The 15,827-nt window shown below is 39.6% G+C and overlaps 2 protein-coding genes across 4 annotated transcripts in view; both read right to left on the reverse strand.

Moving 5' to 3' along the window:
* Positions 1–3,648, reverse strand: part of WDR19 (WD repeat domain 19) — a 38,063-nt gene extending 34,415 nt beyond the window's left edge. Inside the window, exons 1-4 of the mRNA XM_086463682.1 lie at positions 3,559–3,648; positions 2,194–2,274; positions 1,748–1,860; positions 259–432 (exon numbers count right to left, since the gene is read on the reverse strand). Of these exons, the coding sequence (XP_086319808.1) occupies positions 259–432; positions 1,748–1,860; positions 2,194–2,274; positions 3,559–3,600 (410 nt within the window). The 5' untranslated portion in view covers positions 3,601–3,648. The remainder of the gene's footprint in view (positions 1–258; positions 433–1,747; positions 1,861–2,193; positions 2,275–3,558) is intronic.
* A 9,960-nt stretch (positions 3,649–13,608) lies between these two features.
* KLHL5 (kelch like family member 5) overlaps positions 13,609–15,827 on the reverse strand; it is a 48,205-nt gene continuing 45,986 nt past the window's right edge. For all 3 annotated transcript variants that reach the window (XM_086464897.1, XM_086464899.1, XM_086464898.1), the window contains one exon: positions 13,609–13,808. In XM_086464897.1, the coding sequence (XP_086321023.1) occupies positions 13,752–13,808 (57 nt within the window). In that variant the 3' untranslated portion in view covers positions 13,609–13,751. The remainder of the gene's footprint in view (positions 13,809–15,827) is intronic.

The raw sequence follows: 15,827 nt of genomic DNA on the forward strand, positions 1-15,827 counted from the left end.
GGAATAATCTATACTAAAGTTTAATTATTTTTGTTTACAATTAATTACAACAAAGTTAATTACAATTGCAGTGATTTTGCTCAAAATTAGCTTCTCCTAACTTTAGGCACAGAGGCAGTTCCACAGAGCAATTCATCTCATCTTCTCTGCACTGATTTCTCAGGGAGCCTTGAAGCCTCAGGCAGCCTAGCTTTAATGCCCAACAGCTACAGTTCTGTGAGATGAATTCCATTGCTTACGTATCAAACTACCACTTACCAATTGTCTCCACATGATGCAGCTTTGTTTAGTGACTGTGATATAGCAATGCTGCTTAAGTTATCCTTATGATTATGAGCTTGAAAGATTTCTTGACCTATCTCACGAATGTGTGTAGAAATGACTACAAAACACCCTCGTGAGAAACCAATCATAATGTAGCCATCACCATACCTGTTATAAAAAAAAAATTAAGAAGAGAGATCTATTTATGCAACATGCAAAATGCATTTTCTTTCAGACTACCAGGGTACTGTCAATGCCTCTGTTTCATAGGAAAAATAATCAAATTATGGGAATTTATATATATAATGTAGAACAATATAGTATAAAACAGATTAAAGGAAAACCAACCAAAGATTCTTAAAGGACAAAACCATACTTGTGCCCCGAGTTCACTCATAAATCGACTTTATTCTCTTTTCTACATTCTATAATGTCACTTTACTTTCAACAAGCTGCATGCATGGCAAGATGCCACAAGCAGGACCTCTGGTATTGTCATTGGAATAAGCATGCCAGAAGATGGAAACTTCCATTGCAAGGTTCTGGCTGACTTGGTCCCATCAAAGCTATGCTAAAAATAATGCCAGTCACTGTGTCCTTAAGGCATACTACTGCAAACACAGTGGAAGTACCAAAGCTACGAACTGTATTTGTGAACAGATATTCTGTTTACTTCACATAGTGTCAAATAGAAATAATGAGGTCAAGGCACAAATAGTTACTGTGTGTAAGGATGAATTCAAACAATGTCTCATCAGCTTAGCTGCAAAACAATCACTACAAGAGCAACAGCCCAGGTGTGCCTTGTTAGACAGGTGGCCACAAATTAAGAAGCATACAGCTACAGGTTTTCTTACACAGCTGTAGTGTAAAGGGATAAATGTCAATTCCACGTTGACTGAACAGTCATTAATATGATTGTCTATACATATAAAAGACTGAATATGTCTTTTAATAGACAAGGTGTCATGATTCAAAGATATAGAAACAGTACAACTACTTTTTGGGTACAGAGTTGAAACTTCTAGCTTGAGATTTCTTTGAAGGAACATTACGAATTGCATTCCATAGCAGGGAGGCTACAAGAACTTTGTACAACTTTGTAAACCAACAAACTAGCTGAAAGATACAACTCCACCCCAGCTCTTTTGTCAGTTACTCATCCAAACAGAAAACAACGTCTAAAACCCTGTTTAATCTACTGTCAGGACAGCAACAGTATTAGTGTTCTAAAGTTGAGCATACAACAGCGATTATATTTGAAAATACTGCTTTTATAGACATTGAATTCTCAAGGAAATGAATTACAAAATGTAGACTCCTTTGTGTTTGGAAAAGAATTATTAAAAAGGCTACAATATATCCAAGAAAAATCCAGTGTAAGCAAGGGATATATTATTTCATTCCCAGCAATTATCAGAACTACTGGGAAAACCTTCGACCTGTTAATACTAGAATGCTTCATAGAGAAAGTTCTGCTCACCATCTGTAGGTCACAATACTGCCATAAGGCTGCTGAAATTTCAGATCAATCGGGTTATCAGGATCATTCAAATTAAAAAGAAAGAGAGTCTTCTTGCCGACCACTACACTTACCTGCCAATGAATGAAAAGAAAAATTAACTTGAATGGCATCACTTTAAAATAAGGCCCTACATCTTCACTAAAGGATGAGATTTAGGACTTTCAACACTCCTGCTCTGTTCACAGATAACCACTGCACTTTTTTTTCATGAACACACCCTTAATGTACAAAGGGGTATGGCTTTACTTCAAAGGAGAGTTTTTGAAAATTTAAAAAAAAAAATCTCCAACACCAAATTTTAAGTCAAGGAGGAAAAAATTGCTTCATGGCCCATACTGGTTTCCAGTAGAAACCCTGAAACACCAGATTAACACTTTTTGCAGTATTTTGTATTGACTTCTTACTGTGCTTTCCCTGGTTGATATTCTTTCGTCAGTCTTCATAACTGAGAACTGCATATCACTGGGATCTGAGCTCACTGAGGTCTGCAAGAAACAAGTTCAGATTGAGAAATCAACAGTTAATGTAGCAAATGCTGATGATAGATAACTGCATTATTCCTGCCCTGTACATTTTAGTGTTGAGGACATACAGCGTTGTTATTGCATTTAGTATCAAAACTAAGAAAAAAGTTGGAGAAAACATGACCTCGACTTGGATCATGATGACACGTTATCACAGAACATACTGAAAAGATATCTAGGAAACAGTTAGAAGTGCAAATTCAAAGACAGAAGGAAAGATCCAGATGAGGAAGACGACTTGCAAGATTATGTTGTTCAGACTGTTCTAACTGAAGCAGTACAAACAAGGTCACCCCAAGGCAAATTAAAAGAAGGAAGACCAGGAATAAGGCATACAGGTTAAATACTTACAATATATTTTAATATGGACATACCTGATCTGGTTTAGGTAGTGATAGCGATCTAGTTGGTTTTGTATTCAATATGAAGATACAAAACCTCGTAAGCAAGCCTTGCTTAAGTCTCTGCTGTTTCAGCTACACTGCTTCTACTGCCTAAGCCAGCTAGTTTAAAGCACAAACATACCCTAACACATTTACTAGGGTATTCTCCAATTGTGATCTTCAGACATAAAGATGGAAGCATATAAAATGAACTACGGAAGATTTGTTCTTCAAAAATCTTGAGTGAAACACTGTTCATTACAATTAAAAAAGTTTATCATATTCATTTGCACATTATGCAGCAACTGTCATTGCTCGGAAGGACTGTGATGTATGTAAAAAACCAGAATGCTTCATTATAGAATCTGGGTGTAGCTGGAGGAAGTACTGGAATCAGTCTCTCAACAGTGCAACGGACATCCAGCCTAGGAGTAATGCTTGCACATCAGAGGCAAGATCTTTGTTTAACCAATCTAAAGTAAAACCAACATTAAAAGCACTCCCTAAATACTTATAAACAGTCATGTGAGAGCTGTCCTGTGTTGCTACTGGGGAAGTCAACCTAAGACTGCACTCATAGGATCCTGTTGTAACAGATACAGATCAGGATCAAGGATGAGAGAAGTATGTTTAGGTAGGACCACAGCAGAATTGCAGAGACCCTAAAATCATAAACCATGTCGCGTAACACAGAGGCGCAGATGTTTAGATATGCCCTCATCCAACATGAGGCTTCCCAAAGGCTCCTTGTCCTTGAAAGCAGCAGGACTGAAAAGGCATAAGCTCCCATAGGTCCCAGCTTTCTAGGGAACCAGGAGTATTAATGTATGCCTTAAAATCGAATGGGGGTTATAAATACTACCTGTCTTATAGTATCTCCTTCCTGATTGCTTATAGTAATCATTTTGTCTTCACCGCCTAGAGCCAGAAGGTTTTCAGCACTCCAACAACCACAAGTAATCCGCTTAGTGTGCTTACCTGAAAAAGAAAGAAACCTATACAACACAAATGAACACAAACACACAAAAATATTTGGGATGGAAATATGCTCTATTTGCCCACTCAAACACAGATTGCCAGAACGTGAAACACCTTATCAGTGCAATTACAAATTCAAGAGTTTCTGGGGTTTTTTTAAATCTTCTGCTCCCAGATGGAAGTCTTTTGACCTTATAGGAACTTGCACAGCCTCTGTTCTTCCATTTCTTTGCATCAAATTTCTGGGGACTGTGCTATATCCTTAACCTTTCTGCCCAGTGGTACTCTAAGCAGGTAAGAAAAAATAACTTAGCAACAAGAACAATCACACAAACCCTTTGCAAAGAAGATAACAAAAGTTTCTCATGAGGCAGTACCAGGTATGTGTATATATATTTTTAACAATATACTATAAAAATACTCTGGTAAGTACAACAAAACAGAAGGTGCAAGTTGAGCATGAGCACATTTTTGACTTGCATGTTCACATACAGAACTAAAAAAGAATCCAAGTATATCAGCAAAACTCCACTTTCACATGTGCAAGCTTAGTTTCAAACCAATGCATACCAAGAACAGGAATCTTGCGAGAAGTCTGACGGTTATATATAAGTAAGTTTCCCTTTGCTGTTCCAACAGCAAGTAAAGTTCCAACTCGAGACCATAATAAGAAAGACATTGCATCCCTAAAATAAAGAAAATTTTTACTTTGTATAGTACAGATTCCCTTCACGTGCTAACATATAAAAACATTTTGTGTATTTGTTTTGAAGTTCTATGAAATCACACAGACCAAACAGAATTTTTAAATTAAGCAGATGTTCTCTACAACAAGTATCAGAATTACTTAAGTGTGCACGAAATAGTGAAAGTAATAAAACGCTGTCTGAGGTAATGCAGTAAGACTTGTACAAATGGAAATGTTTCTGCAAACATCAACAGTCTTTGATGGCATCATGGGTAACATGGTCAAATACTCTGCTTTAAAACACACTCAAAGATACCATAAAGGTATATGAAATTTTCCAGTCACCTTCTGCATTGGTTTTTTGTACTTCAATAATCCTATGAATTCAGCCAACTCCAAGTGAATAGCTCTAGTTCTAGTCAATGTAATAAGAAAGTTAGAAAGAGCCATTTTAACTTGATGTTTCAGATACAGCAAGGCCTATTTTGGTGTATATTTACAGGTACACAGATAAATACTATACATCACATTAAAAAAAAAAGCTTCTTAAGCAAACCAATTTTAATCAGAACTTTCTAATTAGTGCAGCCTCTCCCATCTTTTTAAATTTTATTGTTAAGTGTGCAATAGCAATTTGAAAGCAATTTTAGATATTAATTGAAACATGGAATGACCTCTAATATACATTTGGTTTGCACACCAGGGGTTTTGTTTGTGCTTTTCTAATTTTAAAAAGAGGAGGATACCAGAAAAGCCTGATTATCACACCATTTATATGCCTTAGTGATTATTCTGCTTAAGCAATAACACTGTGACAAAAGGAGGACTAGGCACTTAAATTGATATATACTGTTCTAGCAAGACTGCCTCCAGTAAGCAATTTACCTCAGATATTAGAAAGAAAGATCATGAAGTAACTGCAATAACTGCATTCTCCATTCTGATAAGTACCTTCTATGCTCTTTTTTGCTTGCATACTCAGAAGTTACTCTTCACCCCAAAATATTTGTTCGCACATGAAAAGGAGGTACAATATGGTCTATTCCTTCACACAATATAACATGTATATGCATCTTCATAAATTGCTTTCATTACATAAATAGCTATAGTTTAAAACTGACCTATCAAAAAAACCCCAAACCCCTACTTGAGAAAACTTTACAAAAAAAAAATTAAATGACAAAGTTGATGTATTCCACCAGAAAAGAAGATTATAAACAATAGTCATTATAACATCTGTGCTAAAAAGCCATATTGTTGATAACATGTAATAACTAATAAAGAATGACAAAAATGTAATGATTAAGAATTAACTGAGTAATCCACAAATATCTGAACAAGATGCCTATACAATGCTACATATAACTAATTAGACAGTAGTAAGAAGTAATTGCTTTACATTTCTCATTTGTATGTACAGTCATTTGCTTGTTTTGAAAGTTTTCTAACTTGTGACTTAACATTCTATTGACAAACAATCTTCAAAACATAACTTCATTAAAACTTGTATAGGTTAAGTCACTGTGTATTTCGTGCAAAGTAGCAACCCTTTTACTTTTTCAGGAGTGGAATAACTCGTATAGAAGTTATTTTTCATTTCAGTACAGTTTAAGTACAAAGTACACATAAAGGACACCAGGCCATAACATACAGAAATATCCCATAATCAAATATCCAATATTCCAAATTAATTTTACAAAACACAAGTGTACACATTACTGGAAATACGGAGTATTTCCATATGCCACACATGGAGTTTTCAACCTAAATCTGGAAAAAACACCACCCTCATAGAAACAAACATAACCCCTACCCCTCAATTTTTCCAGCTGAACTTTTTTGATTTAATGGATAAAACACTCCAATTCTGGTATCTTTGACTACTTAAAAAACCAACCAAACAAAAAACCACACACACACAAAAACCCCAAAAAACATACACAAAGGAAATTTAGAAATGAAGGGTTAAGTAAGAAGGAGTGTTTGTCTCAATTCAAGTAAATAAAATCGCAGCAGTATCCAAAATTAGCTGTTTCTCTGTTCAAGTGAGTGCCCCAACAAACATGGGACAGATTCATTTCCACGCTCTTTCCCACAAACAGAATGTTTATGTAGAGTGAGTGCCATAGTCCAGTGGAATAGATTCAAAGAAGCTAAAAGTTTAATTGTCAAACCAAGGTTATTTGTTAACCCAATGCTTGATTGTTATGTAGGCCTCAGGAGAGTTTTCAGTCCGTGACCCAACGCAAAAGGCAGAGATTTGAGCCTTAGCACACGATCACCTTAGAAATCTCCCATCCTAAACCAGTCTGCTTTGTGAACAGCATTTTAGTTGCCGTATAAACCTAAGTGGAAAAAATCCTAGCACCACTAAAATCACTTCCCTTATTTTCAAGCTCTGTTTCACTTGCGTGAAATACTTTGGAGAAAGAGTAGCCAGCGCAGATACACAAAAAATTCGCCCATCCTGGTAGCTACCATGAAGTAGAAACATTGAAGAGAAGCTCTTTGGGGACTTTAGCACTGACAATTAAAAAAGAAACAAAACCCCTACCAACTCCAAAACCCTCACCCACAACACACACTTCAAAACCAGCAAATCATACCAAAAAGAACTTAGCAACAAACTGTAGCATATTAATTTAACAGTATATGTGCTATGAGGACTCCAATAAAAAGATGATCTTTACAATATATCCTCCACATCAACAAGCCACAGTGGTACAAGTCTTCAAATACACACTTAAAAACCCCCACTTTCTTACCTCATGCCACTGTCTACTTGGCTTGTTTTGTTTGTGTTCGCAGCCCACAGAAATATGGCACTAGATTTGTCTGTGATTATTGCTAAAGTATCTCCATCCTTATCCCAGTCCATAGCCACACAGTTACTGAAACAAACAAACAAACAACAAAACCTTTCACTAATAACGTTAAAATGTAAGTAAACAGCCAGAATTATTCAGTTGAAGTCCCTGTCCCTCCTTCTCCCTCTCAAGCAAACCCATGACAGATTGCAGATTTAGCTGTAAAGTGTACTTTTATAGCAACCACACCCTTACACAAATCTCATGGAAATGACAGAAGCTGAAAGGAAGGTCATAAAAAGGGACTGCTACCTACATTCTAGTAATTGAAATACTGCCACCTTGATTTTCAAGAGATGGTGAAAATCCCCTGTAAGTTTCTATTTTGTTGGAAGCTATTCAGTGTTGAGATTGTTTTTCTCATAGTTCAACAAGCACAACAAACTTGGACAAGAAACCTGAAGGAGGAAAAACCTCTACTTGCAAATAGTTCCCAGAATGCAAAGGAGAGCAGACTTACCCACATGTCTCTAGTGAACTGGAAGCAGTGCTGTTTACAACACATATTTAAAGCACCACATACTGCAGGCTAAGAAACATACGCCATCTGACACCACTCTTTTCTTTCTAGATAAGTTGATAATTTCAAATTTAAAAAGTATCTTTATGAAAAATCTCACTCTCATTGCCACTCAAATGAAAACTCCTAGGGTAAGCAATTTCAAAAGTGTCCTACTGAAACATACATTGCTGTGAACTAATTCAGTGAGCCTTCAGTTCCAGTTTCTCCTATCTCTCTTTACAAAAGCTCAGAAGTTTATTCTAGAGACTAAGTATGGTTTCCAGAACACACCCATGAATACTTAACAACGAATTAGAACATCAACAGCAGGAATAACAAGGACAAAAACTAAAAAATGTGGAAACATGTAGAATGATAAGTAGTAAACAAAACAAACTATATCAAGAGAATAGTATGAAGATGCTTATAACATCAACTATTACAGCAGAGAATATCTGAGAGTCTGAACTCCATTCCTATGCAGGGAGAGGTCTGGCAAGTTAACAATTGCAGTTGGTTAACAGTTAACAAACAAATAAAGCAGCAGTTTGGCCTGAGTGGGAGAACCTCCATATAAGCAGATTTGTTTCTGTTTAAACTGTCTACCACAAAATTGAATTTTACTCTAATAGTAATAATTAGAGAGAATTTACTCTTCAATCACAGCAAAAGGATGGAAATAAGAATTCAAAATAACTACCTAACCTAGGTAGAAGATTTGCTGGCAGGCGTCAAAAAGTCAGTAGAATTCAAACTACCACAAGCAGATATTAATTATTTTGACAAACCTTTAGGATCTGTGGTTATTATACAAGTTTTTTCCCCTCTTTGCCTTGCCAGGAGAACCCAACACTATTTGAAAACTGGTTTAGATGCTACATGTTTCCCTGAAGTAAAGAGTCACAACCATTCATCAACAAGGTAGCACTATCAGCGTCCATCAGTAAGGTAGACCTCCCTTCACCCTAGCCTCACCAACCCACACGACAGCACAGGATCCCTGGTCCAACAGAAGCGCTCCTCTGTTCACCAGTGATTCCACACAGCGTTTCTCACCTTTGGCAGTTTGCTGGAGAGGATGAGCATTTCTCATACATTGTGCAAAATACAGCGCAGAATGAGCTGGGCCATGGGTACTACCAAAGACACTGGCAAGCCAGCCCACATTATGAACGGCACCGAACCAGAACAGGATTGTGAAACAAGTCAGCAAGATGCGACAGTCAGTAAGATACAAGTGAGTCTTGTAAAGACAATAAGAATTGCATCTCTTGGTTTGGTGCAAGGTGGCAACCACCATGAATTGCAAAAACTGGATTTCTAGAGAGTTCTTGGGGAATTAAGTGATTCTGGCTCATATCTGCCAGTGATACAGGTATATGAATATGTAAGAGATATTCTGCAAATGAATGTTAGACTTCTAGATTAGAGGCTTCAGATTTAAAGCCCTAGTGGGAGTTTTGCCTTAGCTAAGGGCTCCACCTTAATCCAAACAAATCAGGTTGTTAGAAATAAAATACGAAAATCAGGAATTTCCATGAATACTTAAGCTAAGAGCAGGTAAAATACTAGAAAGAAGCAAGGAGTACACAAATGAAACTACTGCTACATCAGGTAGTAACGGTGCCAAGTAAAAGTAGATTTATAGACCAAATGATATGATGACCTGATACAGTGTTTGCACCTACGGAGGTTTCCTCTGGGCCATATCTAGCCTGTTCCTATGCACTGATCGCCTTTTAGCAGTTAGACTGCATCTTCCAAAGTACACCACCTTCCAAATTTCATCTGAAAGGAACCCAGTTCATACACTCCAACACCACACTCTGATGCGAACCAGAGTGTAAGCACCAGGAAACACAGCGCGATTCACTTCAGAAGTACACTCTGGAACTAAAGTGAAAACGCCGATGTGTACGTTACGCCAGTGACATAAGCAAAAGCTCCAAACCAAAAGGGTAGCTTTCCTCAGTAAGGATACAATAACAAATTACTACAAAACTCACAGCAGCAAGAACAGAGTCACAATCAGCGTCACATGGATTTATTGTCTACAACCTCACTGTGCTCCCTTCTTAATATGATAGAACTTTTTCTAACATTTTAATGAAGCAGATTGAGTTTACTAATATTAAGGAATGCTTTGGGTGGGAGAAAGTATTTTTATTACTATCCTTGATAGCTCACTATGAGTTCAGCTTTTACTGATTCCAGATTCCACACATGCTCATCAGTTTGCCTTCTTTTCTAGGCATGTTCACCTGAAACAGTATCTTTTCCTACAAAGTTCTCACATTGTATAAGCACCTCACCAGAAGAGCGGCATTTTTAAAGAAAACAACAACAAAAAAATTTAAACTCATCTTAGTACCTACCCTGGTAAGCTGATTTCATTTCTTTTCTGACCATGACGATCAAAAATCTTCACAACACGATCACCTCTGAAAAAAATTAATATATAGAATAATTCCCTTTCTTCGTCAGGGATTTCTACGGACAAATGCAATAAATATTTGTAATCTTACCCTGTTACAGCAAGGAAATTTCCCAAAGTTTTCTGCCAAGCAAACTGCACAGGGGAACCAGACCAAGATTTTTCTAATAGACTGAATACTTGCTGGGAGACAAAAAAAAAAGTGGGAAATTATGTATCTTAAAATCATAAGCACATAACAATAAACAACTTCCTAACATGTTCACAACTGTGGGTACTATGGAGGAAAAAAAAACCCCAGCACTCAAAACACAACTTCTGGGTGATTCTCACGCACCAAAATTCCACAGAAAAATCTTTTAGTTTGTGCTGGAAAAACTGAAGTTTCCGGTGCTGGATGTCTGCATGGAGAACTACTGTGACTCTATCACAACTATTTTTTTTCTCTTACAGAATTACCAGAATAAAAAAATTGCATGAGACTTTCTCCTTCATGTCCAAGGACCAGAATGTTTAGTTCTCTAAATTTAATGGAAAAGCCTGGGACGAGAAAGCATCCTCAGTGCGTAAAAGACAGAAGGCTCAACATCTATGCTTTTATAGATATGTAACTATTTTGTTCTCTCTGAACTGTTGGGTCTCAAAAGCTAAGACCTCAAAGGTACTCAACTGTAAAAATAGATTCTAAGACAGTTGCTCAAATTCCTTTCCCTTGCACACTACCTGCACAGATTTTTTCTATAACTTGGGGGTAAAATAAAGCCCACAGCTTTGTTTCACAGCTTGCCATCATGACTTTTTCCCCTCCCACCTCATCAGATGAACACCAACATCGGGTGGTGCCCACCAAACGCCTGGCAGGCTTACTCAAGTCTCTGCCAAAGGTCCTCATTCCTTCTTTTGGGTAGATGTAAACTAGGGCATTCTTCACATTGAATTTGCATTTTACTCACAAAAAGTGTAAAATCCTGAGCACCACATGCCACAAGCACAAAGAACATCAGACAATAACGTTTGATTTGGAAAACAATTTAATAACATATGTAATAAACCAACGATGATGAAAATCATTACAGGAGTCCAGCGCTTCATGCTTTCACTGTCCAGTAACGCATAAGCTAAACTCCCCTAACCTCAGGGGCCCGAGTAGGAAACTTTCCCTTCGGCCCGACCGTTTAACCGTTGCCTGAGGAGGGTTCTTCGCACCCCTCTCCACAGCCAGGGCCCGTCTTAAGGCACAGCACACGGCGGCGGGACACCCGACGTAACGGCTTCGGGCGACCCGGGCAACTGTCGCGGGAAGAACCAGCCCGGCCGGAGCCGGAGCCTCCCGCGGCCCGTTGCCGGGAGCCAGGGCGGGCGGTGGGAGCGGCCTTTACTCCCCCGAGGAAGCCCTGTCCGCGGCGCCAGGCTCCAGCTTGCTGGAGGCCGGCACGGGCGGCCGCTTCCTCCCGTCTCCGCTCGCCTCACCAGGCCGCAAGTACCGCCCATCCCCAGCGGGCCCCCCTCGACGCCCCCGACCCGGACCGTGCAGCGCGGAGAGCGGGAACCCCGATCCCGCCGCCGCGGCTCCCCGCAGGCCCCCCGCAGGCCCCCCTCCACCCCCGCGCGTACGGCGGCCGAGCTGCCTCACCTTCATCGCGCCCACCGTTCGCTGCGCAGCGCGCCTCTGCGCATGCGCCCCCCCCCCCCCCCGTTCCCCCTGGCGCTCGGCGAGCCAGGCCCCGCCCGCCCACAGCGTCGCTGTCACCGCGGCGACGGAGAAGGCGGAGGGAGTCCAGCGCCATCCCGGCAGGAGGGCGGGCCCCCCCGCATCCAATGGGGAGGCGCGCCCGAGGCGCCAGGCCGCGGCAGGCCCCTCCCTCCGCGGCCGTCGGTGTGACGCCGCGGTAACGCGGGGGAAGCGGGCAGTGCCGCCGTGCGCCCCCGCCTGCGAGGTGCCGAACGGGGGAGCGCGTTGTTCTGAAGCCCGAGGGGCAGTAAAATCAACATCTCCTCCCGGGACCCGTTACGTCACGGAGAGAGGCACAGCGAAAAGCCGGCCAACCGGAGAAAAGAGGCGCCAGCCCAGCAGCACTGCGTTCAGTTCAGCTGTATTCAGTTGCAAACAGTGCAGGTTTCATCACAAAGTTTCACTGCTTAGTAATTTCTTTTAAAACAATAAATAGGTCACTGAGAGCATTGACACATTTAAAATCGCAAAGGTACAAAGACTTTGGGTATCGGACGCTTCAGACTTTGGGAGAAGGTTGGGCAAGCTCCGGTCTTGCGCGGTCCGTTACAAACACACCGGTGTTACCGCCGTTCTGAGCACGTAAGGAACAAGGCACGGAAAAGCAAATACAAAAAGACTTCCCGAGAACATTCAGACCGTTCAAAGCAATTCTGTGCAACAGCATCGGGCTCAAGAAAGGCAAATCATAACATATCTGAAAAAATTAGATCACTGTTAAAGAAGGTAACTAACTCGATACAGCCCTGCAAGACACACACAACTCCTGTAAGATGCTGAACATGCTTAAATGGTGGCAGTTAAGCAACTTGCAGGATTGGGCCCTTTACATTTTGAAGTGACCTTACTGGAAAGATAAGACAATTGTTTCATTTCACCTTATAAAATTATACTTTTCAAATTAGTGCAAAGCCTCATGTAATAATGGAGTTAGTCTAGATGGAATGGAATGCTTCAAAAATTCCAAAGTGCATATATTAAACTGGTTAACTTTTAATCACATTAGAATTCTTCCAATAACTCATGCTTATAGATTTTTCCTTAAAAGTAGCGAAATAAATGTAAGAACAAAAGTACAGAAAAAGGTATATGATGTTCTGCATCTCACGTAAAAACTTTCAAAATCCAAAAAGTACACTGGGTGTCAAAAATCTCCGGCAGAAATTATTAAATAGCAGATTTCTGTTAGCATAATAAGACAATATTTAAAATAAGGCTTTGGTTAAATAAAAAGTCTGCTAAACTAGGAATGATGATAAAAGTGCAAAAGTTTCACCAAACACACAACTTCATTTCCAAGGCAGGCGTTACACCTGCCATTTACAAGGGTTTGCATTGGTCTGTCAGCCTGCGCTGTAACAGCTCAGAAACCTATAGCCAAACATGTTCGTCATAGGCAAACTAAATACATGGGCTCCAATCCTAGAACTTGTTTCACCCAGAGATAGACTCAATTATACGAGTGGCAGTATATCCATCTATAGCATCATTCCCTTGCACATTTGGCGGGTCAAGGCCCTGTATCTGTAATGTTTGATTATTATAATGAGTTCACCAATGAGTTGACTCATTTCTCAGCACTTCCTAAACAGAAGTCCTCTGCTGGCAACTGGCTGGTTGCAGCCGATTTTCTTACAAATAGAATTCTTGTAACATATGGGTAACGAAGATGATTTTTAAAAAAGTGCTTAATATTGGTCCGTAAGAACAACGTGTACATGTCACCTTGAGACCAAACACTTTGCCATGGTAGATATCCTGCACCTTGTATTTATTGGTGCACTGGTAGTTTGCTTGAGGAAAAAAATCGTCTGAGCCTACAGAGGAGAATGTCACCTTCATAGAGAAAATAATTTACAGTTTCACAGTCACAACACATGCTCCAGCTCTTCCTAAGCACAATGGTGCAACCTGTAAGCAAAACAAACAAAAAAACAAAACAAAAAAACCAAAGAAAAATAAATCAGTGAGATAAATGCAGTCAGCTTTAAGTATTTTTTCCCCTTAAAACTAACAGTGTTTAGTTAATGCTTGTAATAATAGTTGTACAGCTGCAGCAGAGTGGCAATATCACCATATCTGTTAACGTGACTTAAAAAACCAGCAAATTGGCCCAAAACTTGGATAAAAACCCACAGAAAAGGTGAAGATTTTTTTATATGAGAGAGCAAAGCACTTTGAAAACAATAGCAAACCCTGAGAATATGACACAGTTCGTATTAATAGTTTCAATTACTTGGTTTTAAGGAAAAAGAATCCTTTGTTATGGTACAAACTGGACACCTGAGCCAGACAGTCTGACAACTGAGTAATGGTTGGCAAAATAATGCATTTTTCTCTCAAACAGAAAATGCCAAACATGACAGGGGCAACCTCTCCTTTTTACTTGAAGACTTGATAAAATCCTTTAAGAGTTCTTGAAATCAGTATAGTTTCCCAGCCTGTATTTTTTTTTTGTAAACAGAAGTTACTTCTGGCAAGACCTGTTTCTGCTGAGATTCTGTTGGACTTGAAATGAGGAAGGTAAGTTCTAACACCCACCTTAGCTTCCCCTTTTAAACTTCCTAGTATTGGAATGTGCATGAATAGCACGCTAAGTGCTACAGGGAATATCCTGAAGGCATAAACACCTTTTTTTTTTTGTCAAGTCCCCTATTTTTTTTTTCCCCCCAGGAACAACAGGCTTATCCTGAGCTGTCTGTGGCTCTGAAACTACAGTTGAGAAAATTCCTCTACCCTCTTGAATTGTGTGTGGATGAAGTGGTGGCAGACTGCTGACATAAGAGAGAAGGAAGGCACACAGACACTCCCAAATCCCTCCAGGAAGGGTTCAAAACTGTCCTATATATTGGGATCACAGGATCCAGTGAGATATAAAGAGTCAAGGCTAAGGAGACAAAAGCTACATACAGATGGCCACCACCTAGACATTGTGTGAGATTCATTTAGATGCAATGGTGAGAAGCACTGTTTCTCTCCTCTGGTACACTTTTTTTTTTTCTTTAGCGGGAGAAACAAGGCCATGATTATCATCACCAGTACTGCCACTGAAGGCCCCAAGCTCTGATGAGCCTCCTAGATGACTTATATTTTAAGATTTTGCAGCAGTGTGAAGTGGGGGGAAATGCACAGCTCAGTTTTCTGTGTAACAAAGATCTTGATAGAGAGCAGTTCAGTTCTCTTTTTGCATTAGCAATTTGGGGCTATTACTGTGATAGCATACTCAGGAGGTCAGAATTCAGCTGCCTAAATCCTGGTGTCTAATACTATTCTGGATGACCTTGGACATTCATCCTGGCCTGCAACTGGACTCCAGAAGGGCCTTGGTCTCCTCCCATAGGTTCTGTGCTGTATCTGCCAGCCTTCTGTGGATGTAGATGCTTCAGAGTATCTCAAATGGCACTAGATACCAAAGGACAGGCTGACCAGGATGTCCTTGTGTGTGCTCTTCCCACAGAAAGATACATTCCAGGAGCTAAGAAAAAGTAGAAGTAACCCAGCTTTGAAGTGGCAGTAATGGTTTATGATTGCGAATTGAAAATTAAAAAAAAAAAATTTTTTTTTTTTAGCTGGATGAAAAGAAATCAGAAAAGATGTCCTGAAAGTTGTACACACTGTACATAGCATTCACATCAGGAAGGGATTATTTATGAAAAGATGACCAAAACCTTGAAGAAATTGATAAACTTGCTGAGAGACACATTAGAGCTAAAACTAATCTACATTTAGCATTTATCCTTACAACAGGGAGTCAGTCATGTAAACAGAACCCTTTATGACAGTTTGGGGAATGTGTCAATACATGTTATTAACAGTAGCTGAAATTGTCAAAGAAAATAGCTATACTCTTGCCAAATAAAGGACAGTTTATTAGAAGTTAACAACTGTCTGCTCAAGAGAAATCATCTCAAGATGGTAGACAAAGGAAAA

The sequence above is a fragment of the Leptosomus discolor genome, chromosome 4 (genome assembly GCF_034619465.1).
Source record: "Leptosomus discolor isolate bLepDis1 chromosome 4, bLepDis1.hap2, whole genome shotgun sequence".
Taxonomy (NCBI): Eukaryota; Metazoa; Chordata; class Aves; order Leptosomiformes; family Leptosomidae; genus Leptosomus; species Leptosomus discolor.